The sequence below is a fragment of the Typopeltis vanoorti genome, chromosome 3 (assembly GCF_054136105.1).
Source record: "Typopeltis vanoorti isolate ZY-2024b chromosome 3, IOZ_Tvanoo_1.0, whole genome shotgun sequence".
NCBI classification, from domain to species: domain Eukaryota; kingdom Metazoa; phylum Arthropoda; class Arachnida; order Uropygi; family Thelyphonidae; genus Typopeltis; species Typopeltis vanoorti.
In genome coordinates, this window is record NC_143551.1 from 50732049 (window position 1) to 50751990 (window position 19942).

General features: G+C 36.5%; 1 protein-coding gene across 1 annotated transcript in view; it reads right to left on the reverse strand.

Moving 5' to 3' along the window:
- Window positions 1–17389, reverse strand: part of LOC150108119 (dystrobrevin beta-like) — a 262083-nt gene extending 244694 nt beyond the window's left edge. The window contains 2 exon segments of the mRNA XM_090415602.1: window positions 3201–3281; window positions 17305–17389. Coding sequence (XP_090271728.1) covers window positions 3201–3281; window positions 17305–17389 — 166 coding nt within the window.
- Between the last annotated feature and the right edge of the window lie 2553 nt (window positions 17390–19942).

The window sequence follows — 19942 nt, forward strand, 5'->3', positions numbered from 1 at the left end:
AGTGCACGAGACGTCATATAAAATTGACCAAAACTCGTGATTTAACGTGTTAGAAAGCTCTTCTTGAAGTACCCGAATAGCTTTGTGTACGTCAGCTAGGAGAACGCGAGTGGCAATTTGTTCCCGTAGCAGAGCGTATGCTGGAGCAGTTATAAATTCAGAGAGCCTTTTGTGAAAAGAAACGGAGCTTAAATTTCCCAGAAATGGGGATTACCTGATTATCCCAGCAGGGTTTTAGGAAGGTCGGACGATTCAGTTGTCTTGATAACTTCAGCTTCATTTTACCATATTGTCGGGCCTTGCATGCGATGGAATCTCCGTGGATGACAGTAATTCTCGTAGAAAGGCTTATACGTTGGTTATACATGATTATTAATTAAATTAAGGAATTCACAACGTACACTATAGTATAAATTAAATTAAACTTTAATATATATTTCCAATATTTTGGCAACATCACGTTGCCATCTTCAAAGGAACTTAAAATAAACACACAGGCACAACACACAGCAAATGAGGATGAAGCGAGGAAGCTATTGTTTCTCCTAAAAGTCCTGATGGTGCCCCTAGTGGGCTATGTAGGCATTCTTGGCTATTGGGCTGAAGGTCTCCTGATGTACGTCTCCCAAATTTGGAGCAGTCTCATGCAACCAAATTTGTTGAGGTTTGGCATGTTTCTTAGGGTTGAGGCTGATTCCATGAAGTCTTTCAAATTTGAACTTGCTACGGTGTATTATTGTGGCTTTCTTCCACCATATTCTGTAGCATGTTCAGCTCCCCGTATTCATCACCATTCACCATATTCAGCCCACTTCAAAGCCAGCATAGAAAACCTTACACTCCAACATACTGACATAATGGTCAGTTTTGACGTCCCCTCCTTATTCACAAATGTCCCACTCAAGGAAACCTTAGAACTAATCCAAGCTAAATTTCCTCCCGATATCTCAGCCCTATTTCAATTCACAATGAACTCAGGCTATTTCGTTTGGAAGGGAAAATTCTACAAACAAATAGAGGGGACAGCAATGGGTTCACCAGTTTCCCCACCCTTGGCCAACTTCTTTATGGAGACTTTTGAAGAGAAAGTCTTAAACTCTGCCCCACAAAAACAAAGCATATGGCTACGCTACATTGATGACGTGTTTGCTATTTGGCCACATGGCTCTGATACTTAAACCAAAACCCCAGAATCAGGTTCATCCTGGAAAAAGAGAAAAACAACAGCTTCCCTTTCCTAGACACACTATTCAATCGCCAGTTTGATGGAACCTTGGTTTTCTCAGTTTATAGAAAACCCACCCATACAGGCAGATACACAACAATCCCGCCACCCCCTCATAACAATATGGTGTTATTAAGACACTATACAACAGGGCTAAACTAATCTGTTCAAACGACAATGCCCTAACCACTGAACTAAATCACATCCTCAACACTTTCTCAGTCAATGGCTACCCCCCACCAAAAAAAATCCAAAAAATACTGAAACCAGTAAACCACAACCCTTCCCCCCCCCCCTTCACAACAAGGATTACTCTAAATCCATCACCATTCCCTTCATCCAAGGCACCTCAGAAAAAATTACCAAAATCCTAAAAACACGACCTACCTGGTGTATACCAAGTCCCTTGCAGCTGTAAGCTGTCCTACTTTCGCCAAACAGACAGGACAGCGAATATCAGAATTTTAGAAAACAAGGACTACATCCATTTTCATCAGTATAGCCACTTTGGTCTTGCAGACCATGCTCTGGATACACGCCATAGAATACAGTGGAAGAAAGCCACAAGAATACACCATAGCAAGTTCAAATTTGAAAGACTTTTCATAGAATCAGTCGCAGCCCTAAGAAACATGCTAAACCTCAACAAATTTGGTTGCATGAGACTGCCCCAAATTTGGGAGACGTACATCAGTAGAACTTCAGCCCAACAGCCAAGAATACCTACATAGCCTGCTAGGGGGCACCATCAGGACTTTTAGGAGAAACAATAGCTTGCTTGCTTCATCCTCATTTACTGTGTGCATGTTATTTTAAGTTCCTTTGAAGATGGCAACGTGACATTGCCGAAATATTGGAAACACATATTCAAGTTTAATTTAATTCATATTATAGTGTACGTTGTGAATTCCTTAAGTTAATTAATTTGAATGAAACTGTCGAATGATCTTGAGAAATCTGAATCTTACCAAAACACAAGAGTTGAAATCTTGGAGTCTCACTTTTAGTTGCCAGGCTTCAGCGTCATTACTTATGTAATGTCTACGAGCGCATATCATATTGTAGTGTTTCCAGATGATGGCAATTTGACTTTGCTAAAATATTGGAAATACAACATTTATTGCAGTTAATATCAGTCTACATTGCAATGTTCTTTAAAAAAATTCAGTTATGAATAAGAGCCAATATAAGCTTCTCTTTAGTGGAAACAGAATTCATTATTCATTAAATTCATTATTTTGAAATTTGAAAACCACTTTATTCTTATGAGTCTTGAAAATAATATATTAAATAGAGCTCCCTTCTGTTTTTAAATACACTTAATGCATCCTTGTTTAAGGGTCAAAGCTGTATAACTGAGAGGAGACCTCCACATAGCCTTTAAAGGAATGTAGAGAAACAACCAGGGCTTCTGACCTAATGACCAATCCTTACTTTCTCGTGGTGCACCCTGTTAGGTATCTACCTGGATACTGAATGAATGAATGAAGATGGGCTGGCAATTTGAGATTTAGTGAGCCAGGTATTGATCCTAAGATCTGGAAAATATCAATCTCTAATGTCCATCAAGAAACTTGCTTGAATATTTTGAACACTTACTCATTGCTTGGCTATGTGCCATTATGACTGCACATTAATTGATCAGTTCTGACAATACCTTAGTATGAGTATTATAGGCAAATATTAGTATTAAAGTACTGCAGCATAATTACTTATGTTTTCTAAGCAGCTTAACTCAGAGTAATATCTACCTACCACTTAGCCTGCCAACAGTACTAGTCTACCATAGTTAAAGTTTTCAATCTTTTGTGAGGAATGCTATAAAACATGACAAACATAACAAGAAAAAAAATAGGTATAATAAAGTATACAAGTGTTTGTGACTATGAACTCTATGTCATATAATAAAAAACATGATGATGTACAGCTGATATTTTAACATTTAAAAACTTATGTCAAAAGTGAGAGAACTTACAATTAATCCGTTTTTGAATAAATCTAAGTTTACAAGCAGTTCGATAGGAAGAGAATCTTATGACATCAAAGTTTTGAGCTTCTATAAAAAATAAAAAAAAAAGGAAAAAAAAATATACCTTTATAAATACAGTAAAATTGAAATTATATTTAGCATATAAAATGTGATATGTATATAATAATTTCCTACACTGCCAATATATATATATAAATAAACCTTTTATAAATACAGCGAAACTGAAATTATATTTAGCAAATGAAATGTGATATTTGTATATAATAATTTCCTACGCTGCCTCTAGACCATATATATATATATATATATATTCTCTCCTTTCCTCTTCCAAAAAATGACTGTAGTTTATTTCATAGGCAAAGTGGATATTAGATCCAACATTATTTCAAAACTGAATGTTTGTAGAAACTATGCAAGTTTCATAAAAATGACCAGAGAGTTTACGAGAATTCAATCCTCGGCATTGGAGTTGCTTTAGTTTGCACTACTTAAAAGACATGAGCATTGTCCAAGCATCCACATATTCACCTTTTATTAGTGCATTTTTTAAGGTTTCACTGGCCTGACTGCTGTTTTAAACTGGTTGGTTCTCTTCAGAGACTAGGCAGAAACCTTAAAAGAGCGAAAACTCTTATTCTCATAAACAAAGTTCTCCCTACACGGCAAACATTCCTCTGGCAGATTGGGCTCATATTTTATCCTGTGAAGGACTCTGCATAAATATGCTATTTTTCTTCTCATTAGCAGGACATCCCTCACAGTATCTTCAAGTCAACCACAAGGTTGTTGAATGAATGGCATTTCACGCTATATTATGAACTCATTTAAAAAAATAAATAAATAAATAACAGCTGCTTTATTATGTGCGTTATATTTTACTTCTAAAATACACAAAACAGCCAAATAATCATACAATTTACAAGAAAAAAAAACTGATATCAGCAGACTAGCTTAATAAGATGACCTGTTATATCACATGCAAAGCATTAATCAAATATGTGGCTGAACTTTAAGGGTAGGTTAGTAGAGATAATGGAAGATTACAGAGGATTGGCTACTTTACTAGTGAAAACAAGATAAATCTCATAATTTTTTTTTTAAAATAGATTAACCTATTTGTGAGAGAGAGAGAGAGATCTGTATACACTGTACATTACTCTTATGTCAGCCAACTTAACCATCCTTCTAATTCAATCATCAAATTCCTGATATGTCTCAAGAGGTGTAGAGAAAATTATGATGATAATAATATACTCTATACCCCCTTGAGATAGTGGCCTCTTATATCGTATGCTAATCAATTAATAAAATGTGTGACTGGGCTTCTAAGTGTAGGCTATCCTCCGCTATATAGTTCATTCCATTCATCATCTTCCTTGTTTACTGTTTATATTCACATATCATTTTTCGCTATTCGATGCAAGTACCTAAATTTCACGTAACTAAGTTTCAATCTCAACACTTTTCTCACATTGTACACTTACTCATTAAGTTCAACTCCAAATATCATGTCATCCTTATGAAATTGCACTACCAGGATATGTTCTTTTAACTATCCTTATTATAATCTAAATTTTATATTATACGTAAATTTCTTTTTGGTTGGCAAGAGGGATAACTGATGTGCTTAACTATTTCCATCATTACTACAATTACAAGAGCTACATGAACTGTAGTTTTAGAGAAGTACTGTATTAATATATATATTTTTTTTTTTTTTCTGTTGTGTTTTCATGTGAATTATCAATGATATTTCTGACAAATTTATAGTATTTACACAGGACTAATAAATGGTATTTCTCTAAAAAGCAACAAGTGTGTCAAAAGTGAGGGGAAAGGAGTATCCTAACCAACTTGTGTACCACAGATATAATTATATCTGAGCACAATGAAGAAAAGGAAGAAGTAGTGAGAGCATTCAACATCAAACATGAAGATATAAACTCTTAACTGGAAGATAGTTTCAAGCAAAGTTATGTGGGTCAACTTCAAAATGGTAAAATAGACAATATTTGTGCCTATAGTCCCACAGAAGATTCCCCTATGGAACAAGTGGAGAGATTTTTTGCATCATCAGACCAGGCAGCTGACAAAGAAAACAGAAAACATAGTCCTTGTTGGAGATCTAAACAATAGAATACAAAATGAATCCCACCAGGTATAATATAGGAATGTTTTGGGAAAATCTGGAGAAAAGGGCAAAGCTAATAATAACAGTATCTGCTGATTTCTGCTCAGGATACAGCCGAGTTATTACTAAGACCATGTTTCAACATAAGGATGTGCACAAGTTTACATGGAGAGAAGATACAAGAAATAAGAAAAGCCTCATTGACCACATCATTGTTAAGAGTGATATCTTCATGCTGGTTCAGGATACAAGAGTGTACATAGGATTTTAAATTGGAAGTGACCATTACTTAATACTAAGCAGGATAAAAATGAATTTCACATTGAAAAGAACAGTATGTAAGAAAGTTTTAAAAAGAATTAGTCAAGCAGCTTTTACAGGTAAATTGTTGTAGACTTAACTATACAAACATTATTGAAAAAAAAAAAAAAAAGAAACAGTTTGAAAACAAGAACTAAACCTTGGAGTCTCAGTGGCAAACTCTGAAAAGCCATTGACTGATTCAGCTAGGGAGGTATGTGGTGAAGTTGTCTGAAAGGATAGAAAAATAAGAACATCATGGTAGAACACAATATGTTAAAGAAGCAGTCCTAGAAAAGAAACCATACAAAAGTTCCTAGCAAATAAGTCAGAGGATGCCCTACAAGAATGCAGAGAAAAATGTAAGAGAGCTAATCTATATGTAAAAGTATCTAAACAAAGGTCATGTGACGACTTCAGTAAGAATAAAGTAAGAATAGATAAGAATTTAGTAAGAATAAGCCAGCATGGCTGGCTGAGTGGCTAGCGTATCCACTCTCCAGCCAAAAGGCTGCAGGTTCTAATCCTGCCATGTGCATGGATGTTTGTGATTGGCTGTGGTAGATGGCACTGGTGGAGTTGCAGACAGTTGGTGGATTAAGTGGAGACAGAGTTATAGAGTAGGTGCCCTCCTTCGATGAGTCTTTGGCTCCCTGAAGGTGTAAAATAATAATAATATAGAAAATAATATCAGGTGGCAAAATGTTCCAGACACTATTGAAAAAGCTTAGAAATGGAGGAAAGAGTACTCTAAAGGAATCAAAGATGACAAGGTTACATTTAATTTGTAGATAAGAATATACTAGATGTCTGGAGTAATTACATCGAAAGACCATTAAACAAAATAAGCAGGGACAGACAGTAGTACAAAATTTTCAAAAGGAATACCTATCAATGCTTGAGACAGGAAAAGGTATCAAAAACGGGAAATGCAGAAAAGAGTTGAAGTAGATGATATTTCACCAGAAATGCCTCAAAAATATGGATGTATAAAAGTTTGTAATGGTTCAATTGCGTAATTCAAAGGTCTAGTTAGAAAATCAAATTCCAGATGATTGCAGTAGAGCTCTCATTGTTTCCACTATAAAAAATTGAATAAAGCTGAATGTAAGAATTATACAGGAATTTCTCTATTCAATGTTCCAGGTAAGATGCATGCAAGCATACTTGAAAAGAAGTTGAGAAGAAGAAGTGTGGAAGAAGAACTTAAAGAAGAACAAGATGGGATTAGGTCAAATAGAGGTTGTCAAGAACAGTTTTTCACTTTACAACAAAAACGGAGATCTTCACGGGAATATGACAAGGATCTGTACATAAGCTTTGTAGATCTAGAAAAGAGAGTGAAGAATTCTATGAAAATCTACTGACTATTTTGGACTGCCTGCCAAGGAGAGATTTTAATGCAAAAGTGGGAAAGAGTACAAGAGTTAGGCTTAAGTATGACATGTTTGGTCTCAATGAGCGTAACACCCATGGTGAAAGACTGTTGGAATTTGTCCATGCTAACAGATTAGTTATTATCAACACCTGCTTCCAGAAACACTCATGATGGACCTATACTTGAACATCTAACATTGCTAGATCAATGCAACAGACTGATTACCTGACTCTCCAAACAGACAGTGCATGCTTATCCTGAAGCAGTGTGGTACAGCCCATCAACTAGTAAAACCAAAGTAAGATTGAGACTCTGAAACCTTCCAAGTCAGGCCTAATCCCACTAGACTGGATGTCAGAGTAATCCCTAGTGGGTTCATAGAAGAAACATCAAATAAAACATGAAATAAAGAATAAATAGATTGGGAGTGAAATGGATGAGCAGCCTTATTAAGCAAGAGATCCACAAGAAGAAGATGATGTGGAAAGAATATCGTGAGAATAAGAGTGAGAGGAGTTATGAAATATATAAAGCTCAGGCCAGAAAAGTAATTGGCCATGCAAGCTAAAGGCAATCCAAAAGAATTTTATCGTTATGCCGCAAGCAAAAGAAAGAATGAATGTGGAAGAATAACTTTATTGAATGCAGATGGTACATGAGTAAGCTAAGGAGTAGCAGCAGTCGGTAGCTAAGGAGATTGTTCAGTTAATGAGTGCTCACTTTGCTAAGATATATAAACCAGGTGTATGTAGCAGTAGCATGGTGCACAGTGCTACTACTACGTTGGATGAAGAGTTAGAGGTTCATGAAAATGAGGTTGAAGAGATCTTGCATAACCTGGATAAGAATTTGTCAATAGGGACAGATGGAATATCAGCCCGTTTGCTAAAGGAATGTTCAGCTGAATTGGCTAGGCTTTTCACACATTTGTATAACTTGAGTCTCAGTTCAGGAATTTTATTTATTCATATGGAGTTTCCTCCCTTTTCTCCCCCGTCCCTATTGGGGCGAGTTGAGCCCCCTCATGGGGGGGTTAAGCATTTATGGCTGTAGATCCGTATGTATTTACGGGGCCGGTTTGCCTACTTGCGGGATGAAAATCCCTGCTGTCCATGCCCAAGACTGGCTAACTTGGCTATGGCTGAGGAAGATCCTTAAGCTCCTCACGCCGGTGATGGGAATCGAACCCAGGACATTCCTTCCCCAGGCATATGGTTGTGAAGCACAAAGCCACTAGGCTAACAGCGCGGACTAGTTCAGGAATGATACCACAGGAATAGAAGGAATGTATGATAGTTCCATTGCACGAGGGTGGTGCAAAAACTGATGTGTCTAACTACCGACCTATTAGTATCTCTGGGGTGGTAGTGAAGATTTTAGAGAAGCTGGTAAGAACTCGCATACAGAAATGGGTAGACAGGCATTCTATATGCTGCAGGGAACAGCATGGGTTTACTAAAGGAAGGTCATGTTTTAGCAATTTGCTCATATTTTATAACAATGTTACGGCCGAGTTGAATAAAGGATATGGATACACTATGATAATGTTGGATGTTTCTAAGGCATTTGATAGGATACCATGCGATAGATTGTTGCATAAACTGTAGATATGGTATTGGAATATAATCTATTGACTTGGATCAGGGGATGATTGACAGACAGATATCAAAAAGTGGTATACAGTGGGTATGAATCTGCCAGATTTAAGGTAAGCAGTAGTATACCTCAGGGTTCAGTCCTTGGGCCATTATTTTTCAATCTATACATTAATGGCATTAAGCAAGATCTATCATCAGATTTACAATTGTTTCTGATGATGCGAAGATAGGCAGGGCAATCAGGGATGCTACTAATATTCAGCAATTACAAAATGATTTGAATAGACTGGAAATCTGGACAAACAAAAATGGATGTCAGTTTAATGTTAGTAAGTGTAAAGTTATGCACTTTGGTGTGATTAGAGTTCCAATGGCATATTATATTAGCAGGGTTATACTACAAGAAACTGAAGAGGCAAGGGATCTTGGTGTATTGGTGGATAAGAATTTAAAGTTCAATGGTCACATAGCAAAAGTTGCAAATACAACTCGGGGGATAATTGTGATGTTGAAGCGAACCTTGACATGCAAGGATATGGAAGTCATTTTGCCTCTTTATAAGGCTTTGATAAAACCACACCTGGATTACTGTGCATAGATTTGGTCTCCCAGGTTCCAAGGGGAATAAAGAAGTTGTGGAAAGGGTGCAAAGAAGAGTTACAAAGATTATATCCAGATTATGGGATTTAGATTATGAGGACAGACTTTGGTTAACAGGAGAAAGAGTGGTGATATGAAAGAGGTCTATAAATGGCATGTTTGGTCTCAATGAAAAACTTAAAGAAAAACAAGGTGGGTTCAGGTCAAATAGAGGTTGTCAAATTTTTCAAACGATGAAATTTTTTGTTATATGGAAGGTAGGGAGAGAACACAAGAGCATCCACAGAAGTTAAGGTTGTTCTCAGTCAAGAAAGGGGTAAGAGTTAGGTTTTTCTCCCAGAGAGCAGTGAGTGAGTGGAATAAATTTGCCCTCAGGGGGTAGTGAGTGTTGTAACAACTATTGTAATAAAAAAAACTAATGTAACAACACGATACTAATTGAAACACATGGGTGACTCTAAAGTCCTATCTAGGTGATGCACACTCTATGGGCATTTGCAGGTGGCCTAGGATGTAAGGTGGGATCTCTGATAATATATCTAGTGTAAATGAATTTAAGGGAAGGTATGATAGCTGGGATTGGTAATTTACAGCCTCCCTTGATGAGTCCTTGATTCCCTAGAGGTCTCAGTATTTGTGTTCTTCTAAGCAGGTGGTTGCTGATCTGCCTGTCTGTCCAAAGTAAGCCAGCTTGAAGGAACAGGGTACTTTATAAACTCAAGGCACTGAGAGAGGAGGGAGCTGATCTCTGGTGGAGGATAAGGGCAGTATGTTTACTGTGGGGCTTGATACAGGATACAGCCAAAAAGTATCTAGGGCCAATTAGAAGACCAAGAGAGCCATGGATATCAAATTTAACATGGGATCTAATCAAAAGATGGAGGGACTAAAGACATAAGCGATTACATAGAGAAGTCTAAAGAGCCATCAGGCAGGACAAGGAAAATTTTTTATGTTAATAAATTAATGTGAAGAAATAGAGTTCCAGATGAGGAGGCACAATTATAAAAGAATGTTTCATTCTTTTATACGAATGAAATGGGTGATGCATTTCTCACACATCGGTGGTTCATCAGCCCTCAGTAAATAAGAACATGTAAAATGACTTATGCAGAGCCTAGCAAGAACAACTTCCTCTCTTCTGTTCCTAAGCTGACCTAGACTGTGTTGAGAATTAAGTGCCTGTGAGGATATCATGTTAGAAAGGCTTAATTAATGGAATATATACAGCACTTGGAAAGGATTAAAGCTGATCTTAATTCTTCTAACATTTCATCTCAGTCACTGAGACATCTTTAGGAATTACAAAAAAAACTATTTTAACACACTCAAATACAACACAATACTAATTGAAACACATGGGTGACTCTAAAGTCCTATCTAGGGTGCACACTCGATGGGCATTTGTAGGTGGCCTAGGATGTAAGGTAGGATCTCTGATAATTAGTGTTTCCCAAATTTTGGGAAGTTTTATGCAACTGTATTTATTTAAATTCAGTTGATTTCTGAATGCTGCTGTAGATTCTAAAAATAGTCTTTCTTTTTCAAATTTACTATGGTGGAGCACAGTGTTTTTTTCCAGGAGATACTGTGGGTTGTATTCAAAACATGGTCTGCAAGGCAAGATTGATGATAGTCATGATTGCAGGTGTATGATTTGTGTTCTTCTAAGCAGGTGGTTGCTGATCTGCCTGTCTGTCCAAAGTAAGCTAGCTTGAAGGAACAGGGTACTTTATAAACTAAAAGCACTAAGAGAGGAGGGAGCTGATCTTTGGTGGAACAGATAAGGGCAGTAAGTTTACGGTGGGGCTTGAACGTTGTGTGGAGGTTGTACTTTTTGAAGGATCTGGCTATTTTTTCTGATGTACCATGGATGTAGGCTATGGTGATGGCATTTCTGAAATCCTTCTGAAGAGATGGCCAGGGAATGGGAGAGGAACTGATTATTTTTTTAATTCTGTAATTGCTGTAGCCATTTGAAAGGAAGGTGTTTTGTATGCAGTTGAGTTCGGTTGACAGGGCGGTTCCACTGGAACAAAGATTGTGGGCTCTCATGGTTAGGGTTTTAATAATACAATATTGTTGAGAAGGGTGGTTGTGGTGGTGGTGGGAGAGTGGGGCACCCTCTATGGGCGCATAGAAGGCACACCAACTAGATAGGACTTTGGAGTAACCTATGTGTTTCACTTAGTACTGTGTTGTATTTGAGTGTGTGTTATAATTTTTTTTTTTTGTAATCCTTGAAGATGTCTCAGTGACTCAGATGAATATTATAAGGATTAAAATCAGTTTTAATCCTTTCCAAGTGCTGCATATATTCCATTAAGCCTCCAACATGCTGACTTAGACTGCCAATACTTAATTTCAGGCTTAATCTCATGCAATTGGTTCAACAGTGCTTCCTGCCAGTAGAATTGCCATTGGCAATTAACTTTGTTTTTATGACCCATGTATAGTCAGTATAAGGGACCATCAAACAGTATGTCAAGAAAGTATGAGCTGATCTAGCAGCTGCACCTGCGATGTCATTTCCCTCGATTCCAATGTGGTTGGGAATCCAACACAACCAAACATCAAAATTAAAAGTGCTTATTTTGTACACAAGTTGTAACACCTCATGAAGTACTGGATGTGGATTATACACCAGAAAGGGAGAGAATTCTGGTAGGAGTTTTCTTTTATAACATATAAACAAATGGAAACTATAGAGATGTGGTGAAGAAGGGTGTGAGGAGTAGATTTTTTATGTGATAAGTTGTTAGTGAGTGGAATGCATTGTGAATGTAGATAGTGTAATAAAAAAAAAATAAAAAATTCTAATGACTTTGATTTCCATACAGGGAATAGGTGAAGCTGGTTTATCCCTATCTAAATTTTTGGAGACTGAGGGGCAGTTCGATCTCAACTAGAGGCCAATTAAAGAAAGCTGGCCCAAGACTATCACTAACAATATCCAGCATCTGGTGAAGAGAAGTTGCTGACAAGTGCTGCATCTCATGGTCCCTAATCCTAACACAATATATTTCTAGTGTTCAGATTAGGTTAGTAGGAAAGCATGGGTTCTGCAGTCAATTTTCTTGAGTTTATGGAATGAAAAACCAAAGTTTATGGGAGACAAAACCCGCTTGCCTGTGCCAGAGAATTCAGGAGCCATTTGAAGAAAGGCTTAGAAAATGTTCCAGTCAGTGAGTAGACAAGCATGGGTGATCAAGCACTATGGAGTGCAAATGCCACTTCCAATGAGCTACACATGCTCTCGACAAATGAATGCAACATGACATTGCCGCAGTTCACTTGGTTTCAAATGCTTCGCAGTTGCAGTGCTCCATCTCGGGGAGCACCATGGTAGTGTAAATAACTTTAAAGCTCATTATGATAGACATGTTGCTGGTTGAGTGGGCCTCTCACAATGAGTCTGTTAACTCCATGGAGGTTATCAAAATAATAATAATAATGCAAAAGTGCAAGCTAAACAGCATGCAACTCTGCTGTATAATTACTGCAATTGAGTGGGATCTGATTGAAGTTAGTAATGCTAGGAAATACAATAGCACAGCCAACAGAGATCTCCGATTTTGAATGATCAGTATAGATGGACAAAAATTCAGAGTGAGTGCAGGAACTTTTCCTCTGTAAATATTCACTTGTATGGTACGAGAATGATATCCACAGAAGATGGTAGGGGGTGTTTTATTATCTCATTAGGGATGTCATCAGGGCCTACTGTGCTAGGGTGCATTTGAGTTCCTCCTTAACAAATGGCTGATTGTACAGCTCTATCCTCTTGGTAATCAAGTTAAGCTGCTGTTTCTCTTTCAATATTAAAAAAAATAATAAAAATAAATAAAAAAAAAATAAAATAAATTAGTAGGATATAAATCTGTGGATGAGATGCTGGCAAAGTTTTCTCCCAAAGTGTCTGTGATAGCTTTGGGATCAACAACAATACATCTATTATGTTCCGAGTTAGACCATGGAACATAATGGATGTTCACAGTGTGTTCTGTATCTACTTTTCATCTTCTGGATTTTATCCCAGACAAATTTTGCACTGGTTGTTTGATTAATCACTGATGTAAATTGGATCCAGGACTGTTTTTGACTCTGGCATCTCACACATCCCCATGCTCTATCTTGATCTTTTTTGGCCGCTTGGTACTCTGGATTCCACCAAGGTTTTGGACAGAGTGGAAATCAGAATGCTGTTTTTATAACTGCTGCAAGGACAATATAATCTGTTACATTCTCCACTGCTTCATTGATAGATGTTTGGCTAACTGCTTCAGTATTAAAATTTGCAAGATGGGAAAATATATTCCAGTCAGCATGGTCCATTTGTCATATGGGTATTCGTGTAAGAGGACATGATTCCTATGAAGACATAGTGCTAATAACAGGAAAGTGATCACTTCCATATATGTTTTCTTTAACATCCCATGTGAGCAGTGAAAAAATAGCAGAGGAATGGATTGTAAGATCGAATGCAGAATAAAAGCAGATAGGCATATGGAAGAAGTTATTTACTCTTGTTATCAATAAGGGAGAGGTCACAGTTGCCAAGCATTTGCTCAATGATATGATTATGTCTATTCGTATTGGAACTGCCACACTGTTATTTCCATTAAAGTCATCCACATTAGGAGTATGGGCTGAGGCAGTTGCAATACGAGATCATCAAGATGTTTCATTTAATTCATAACCAGGTAGTAAATATACTGAGCATACTGTGATAAGAAACCCCCACAGAAAGGCAAATTGCTACTGTTTCCAGAGCAGTATTAAGTTGGACATGATGGAAAGAAGTATGACTGCCCATGAAAATAGCTACTCCACCATGAGCAGGACCATCTTCAGTTCTGTTTTGTCTTTGCACACAAGAGTGATATTCCTGAAGGTAGGGTCCTAACTGAATTTTAAATATTTCCTGAAGACAGAAACAAAAAGGTTTGTGTTTCTGCAGTGGGTGTTTGATATCATCGATATTCTGGCAAAACCAAAGACAGTTTCATTGTAAAAATTTTCCTATTGTTTAGCCTTTGTAGGCTTGTCTGATTTCCAGGAGGTTGAGGACTTACATGTCTGGTTTATATTTTGCATTAGATATTGGGAAGTATGGGCAATCAGTGTCCATCTCTTCCTCTGAAAAAATATCTAATATATCATTGGGTGTATCAGGTTCAATGGGCAAGTTCAAGTTACTTTCAGTAGATATGAAGTATCCAGTTTTTTTATGGGAGTGTCTGTCACTTGTCTTAAGTGATAACTTTGTAATAGTTTTTTTTTCACAAGTGGGTTCTCATTGAATGAAACCATCTTTGGAGTTGTTTCTGGAGTGAGACCATATGTCGTGTGATTCATGCACTCAATTGAGACACAGTCACAATCCTAAAGTTCAAAATACTATCAACAAAATTCTGTACAAGACTTCGCTTAAAAACAAAATTAAACAAGACTACAATAAAACTATAACCATTCCATACATTAAAGGAATATCAGACAAAATAAACAGAATAAATAAATAAACAAAATAAATTCTACAAAAATACAACTTTAAAGTCACCTTTAAACCTCCCACAGAATTAAAGAACTTACTCAACTCATCCAAGGATCCCCTCCCTCTGCTGGCCACCCTGAAATATACCGTATTTATTGCACCTGTAATTTGCTCTATATAGGGGAAAAAGAATGCACAATTCCTATCAGAAAAAAGGAACATAAACAACATATTAAATATAATAATTATGGTCAAGCTGGTCTTTCTGATCATGCCCTGAACACTTCACATAGAATCGAGTGGAAAAACACCTGTTGCTTACATCACACCAAAACATGGTGAAAATGGTAAGAATGTAAATTTAAGGAGGCCTGGGAGATTCTTATCAATCACCCTAATCTTAACAATAATGATGTTAAGATTAGGGTAATGATGTCTAAAAATCCCAAGAATATGGAAGGCACATATTCTACCTACTTAACCTTTCTCCCTAAGAGTTAATTATAAATAGGACCATGAGTAATCGAGGATACTAAATCTAATATAAAAACTATCATGTAATTATCATGTTTTTCCAGATAAAAATTAGGACAACATTTTTACCTGTAACAAAACTATTGATATGAAAATTTGTGTCTCTGATGTTGTCTTAAATAGAATATAGCTTTGATGTAGTTACTTTATTTTATTTCATTTATTTATTGTAACTTTATTTTATTTTCGCTAGAGGTCAGGCCAGTAGAATAACTGTTGATCAAATCATTGTCTCTTCAGCATACTGTGTGAAATGTATGAGGGTGGTCTGAAAAGTTCTTGGCATAACAAAGAAAAAAAATGAATTTATAATTTCAAAATTATTTTTATTTTTCTTTATTCTTTATTTCTCAACATAATCTCCCTTAAGACTAACACATTTATTCCACTGATGCTCCAGAGCCATTATCCTGTCCCTGTAGTGACTCTCAGTAAAATCTGCAAAATACCCACTCTCAGCTGCAATCACCTCTTGATTCGAAGAAAATCGCTGACCAGCAAGGAAGGAGTTTTAGTTTTGGGAAGAGACAGAAGTCAGAGGGAGCCAAATCTGGGGAATAGGGTGGATGTTCCAACAGTTCATAATGCAGATCCCTTAATTTTCCTATCGCCAAAACATGTTTGTGGGCAGGTGCATTGTCCTCATGAAAGATGACTTTTTCTTCTGCAAACTGGGTCTTTTCTCACAAATTTTTTCGTCTAGTCTAGTTAAAAGATCGGAATAATATTCCCTGGTTATTTTACCCTTTTCAAGATAATTAATAAACAAAATGCCTTTAGCATCCCAAAACACCGATGCCATGACCATTTCTGCTGATGGAACTGACTTTGTCTTCTTTGGTGAACAACCAGCTTCTGTCCACTGTTTTCACTACTGTTTGGATTCTGATGCATAATAGTGAATCCAAGTCTCATCATTGTAATAAATTGACGCACAAAATCAGTTTTATTCTTGTTAAAAACGCTCCACGCACTGTTCAGAGATTTACATGCATGTGCATTTTTGATCTGCTGTAGCAAGCATGGCACCCATCTTGCACAAAGCGTTTTCATTTGCAATTCTTCATGAAAAATATATCCCACACATTCTTTTGAAATGCGTATAGTCTTAGAAATTCCATGCACTTTGACTCACCGGTCATCCAATACCGTATCTTGCACTTGATCAATGATTTCTGATGTTGTTACATTATTTTTGAATGTCTTTCACATGGATCATCTTCAAGGCTGGTACAGACACATTTAAACTCAGCAGCCCATTTCTTAATTGTCGAAAACGAAGGAGAAGAGTACCCATAAACTTTTATGAACTTCGAATGAATTTCTTTTGGCGTTAAACCTTCTTTTACAAAGAATTTTATAACCGCACAATACTCGGTTTTATCCATTTCAAGGGATACAGACAACAATTTTGCTTCAGACAGCTGTATAAAAACACTACTTGATAGAATTACTTACAATTTCACATAGATGCTAATGACAGATATACCATCTTAGAAAAAAAAAATCTTGCCAATAGTGTTGCCATCTATGGTCGAGGCCGAGAACGTTTTAGACCACCCTCATATAGACAGTAAGAAACCAGAGGGAGAGATAAGTAGAATAATTAAATCTAACATGTGAGCAATGCTTTTTATACATTGACACAATGCCATACACAACTTAATTTTGCACTCTCTTTCTATGTCCAATTTTCCAATTTGATTGGTCTTTGGTCTTCTAACTTTTTCCACTACACTATCGCTATAGTGGTTTGCTTTCTTCTGGAACTTTTTTCAATCATTCTGACTTGAAAGAAAAGAAGAACAATTATTTGAAGTTGTTTATAGACCACTGAGTGATATAGTTAGCACAATGGTGTATAAGTTAAGTGTCAGATTAAAATATCAACTTAATAATCTGTGATGAAATACTCAATATTTTGAGCATTTCATGAAAACAGTTATGCTTATTGAATCTTATGAACAGAGTATGATATTGTCTTTATTTATAACAAGTAAGCTATATGTTAATGATTTTATTTGATGATCAATTTCAAAAACAGAGTAACCTACTTATTTCTGCCAGTAGCAGATAATATTCTGCATACGGTCCTTGTAAATCAGAACTCAAGTTATCAGAAACATGACTGAGATCCATAGTTGTTCTTGCTCTGAAATAAGGTAATAATTGGCATTATTTGTAGTTGTTGTGTAAAAGTTGCAAGAACCTTTAAATAAGTGTCTAAAAGATTTTTCTCAAAAAAGAATAAATTAAACTTTAGCTATCAATACCTTAGAATGACTAAGACAACAAAAAGAATTATCTAATAATGACATTTTAATAACAAATGAGTTCTGTTATTTTATCATGGGAAAATAAAATAAAAATTAATGTTTCTAGTTATATGCACCAGCATTCATTAGCACAGCAACTGACCCTAGAGTTGTTTTTTTACATAAGTACTGCACATATAATTTGTTTTGACAAATTTCACATTAAAATAGCAAAATTGAATTCAACTAAAACAACTCGGATTTTAATTGTGATCATTAATTTCATCTAGCCAAAAAGAAATTATTGTCATAATTTCAAATCTGTTTGCCAATAAAAACAGTTCAATTACAACAACAAATATAAATAATTATTGTTTTAAATCACTGTGAAAATAAAAATGAAATCGCAACAAGGGAATAAAAGATTTTTATTTTCATAATCCACTGAACCTACAACAGATATGACAAATTATTGCGTAGCAGCATATACATAACCAAATACACATTGCACCAGCAGTCTTTTAAGTATGTACACATACTTAAAAAGTGTTCATAGCTGAACTTTGAGTGTCAACATTTCTGTTATTTTTGTGAGATTTATGTCATTCAAATTTATGCTTTGAACTATGTTGAGTGCTAGTACTTTTATGAAAATCAGACAAGCATATAAAAAAGTTATAGTGCAGTTATATAAAGTGCCGATCCATTTCTGGCTGATAACTCCAGGCAAAATTTGTTTGCAGAACAAATATGCATTTGTTTTACAAATTCTGCAATGAGAAACAGTCTGAACTAAAATCAAAACAATCTGTCCAATTTTAATAGAGATCCCACATCTTACTCCAATAAATTCCACCCAGCCATTGAGGAACTCGTAATATTAATTCAAATCATTTTGTCAAATTCAATTAATAAAAATGATCCATTTGACACTAAAATTGACCATATGGACATATTCCTGTGTATCTATAACCTAAATCTCGAATTTCATTCCTTAAATTCCATCTAGTCAGTGTGAAATTTTATTATTTTTTTTTAATATGTGATTCACACATACTTTGTCAGAGAGGGATTGAAGTGGGTTTGTGAGAGAGGATCATTAATTAGCCAGATTGCCCTCTTCTGGACAGAATCTTAGGATTTTGTGGTTGGGCTCTGTGGTTGTGCCAGGAAAGATCGGAGGTGCAGGTCAGTCCGAGTAGAGAAATCTGACTGTGTTTGGACATTTCAGTATTACTGAAGGTGAAGGTGGGGGGGGGAATGAATACTTTCTTGAGAGAGATCAGACAGGACTGAGTTTTGGTGACATTGAAGTTTACAAGGTTGTCCTTGTCCTGCTGGGATATATTTAGGAGATCTGAGTTCAAGTCACTAGTCATTGTAGATCTTGAGGAAAAAGAGGAATGGAGTGTACTGTCATTGGTAAAGCTATGGATAGGACTGGAGGACTGAAAGAGCTGGTCATAAATATGAGGAAGAGAGTGGGTGAAAGAACAGAACCCTGGATTGGTTAGGAAATATGAGGATAGTAAACCGTCCACCATGACATACAGTGAGCGACCAGTGAGAAAGTTGGTGATACAGATAATTTGCAGAGTGAGGAAGGTAGACCATAGGATGGCAATTTGTTAAGTAGGCCCCTGTGCCAAACCTAATCAAATACCTCTGAAATGTTGTGGGCAAACAATGTGAGATTCTCCAAATTTCTCCATGGCTTGAGTCCAGCTGTTCTTGCTTTCTGTGAAAGCAAGAACAGCTGTAAATTGCAAGTGGTGGAATCCGTACTGCTGGTCACTGATTAGTTAGTATGACTCTAGGTGGTTTAAGAGTTGGTTTATTGATGGACTTTTCCATAATTTTTGAGAGAACAGAAGCGAGAGCAATTGGACGATAATTCGTTGGTTGATTTATCACCTTTCTTTGGGATGGGCTGGATGTGGATCTGCTACCATGTTGTAGGGTAGATGCCAACTGAATAGGATAGACTGAACAGGCAATACAGGATAGGTGTTAGTTCTGGGGCACAATTTTTTAACAGAATAGGTGGGATACAATCAGGACTAGAAGCCTTGTTTTTGTTCAGGTTAATGACGATTCTTCGGATTTCTTTTAGTCAGAAGACTATGGGTGACATGAAGGGAGCCATTCTTGGTAGTGTAGAGGGAACTTTGCCCAGGTCATCAATGCAGGAATTTAAAGAGAAGAGTGATGCCAGAAAGTTTGCCTTGTCTTTGGGTGAGGTAACTACAGTACCATCTGGATGTGAGAGCAGTGGAAACCTGGGTGAGCAGAAGTTGCATATAATGACCTTGGCAAGGGATCAGAAGGAGTGACTTCCATGTGGGTAGGTGCAAGTTTGCAGCATTTGACCCTTTCAAAGTCTGACTTGGACCTGGTGATTATTCTTTTACAACTGTTGCAGGCTGCAGTATAGGCA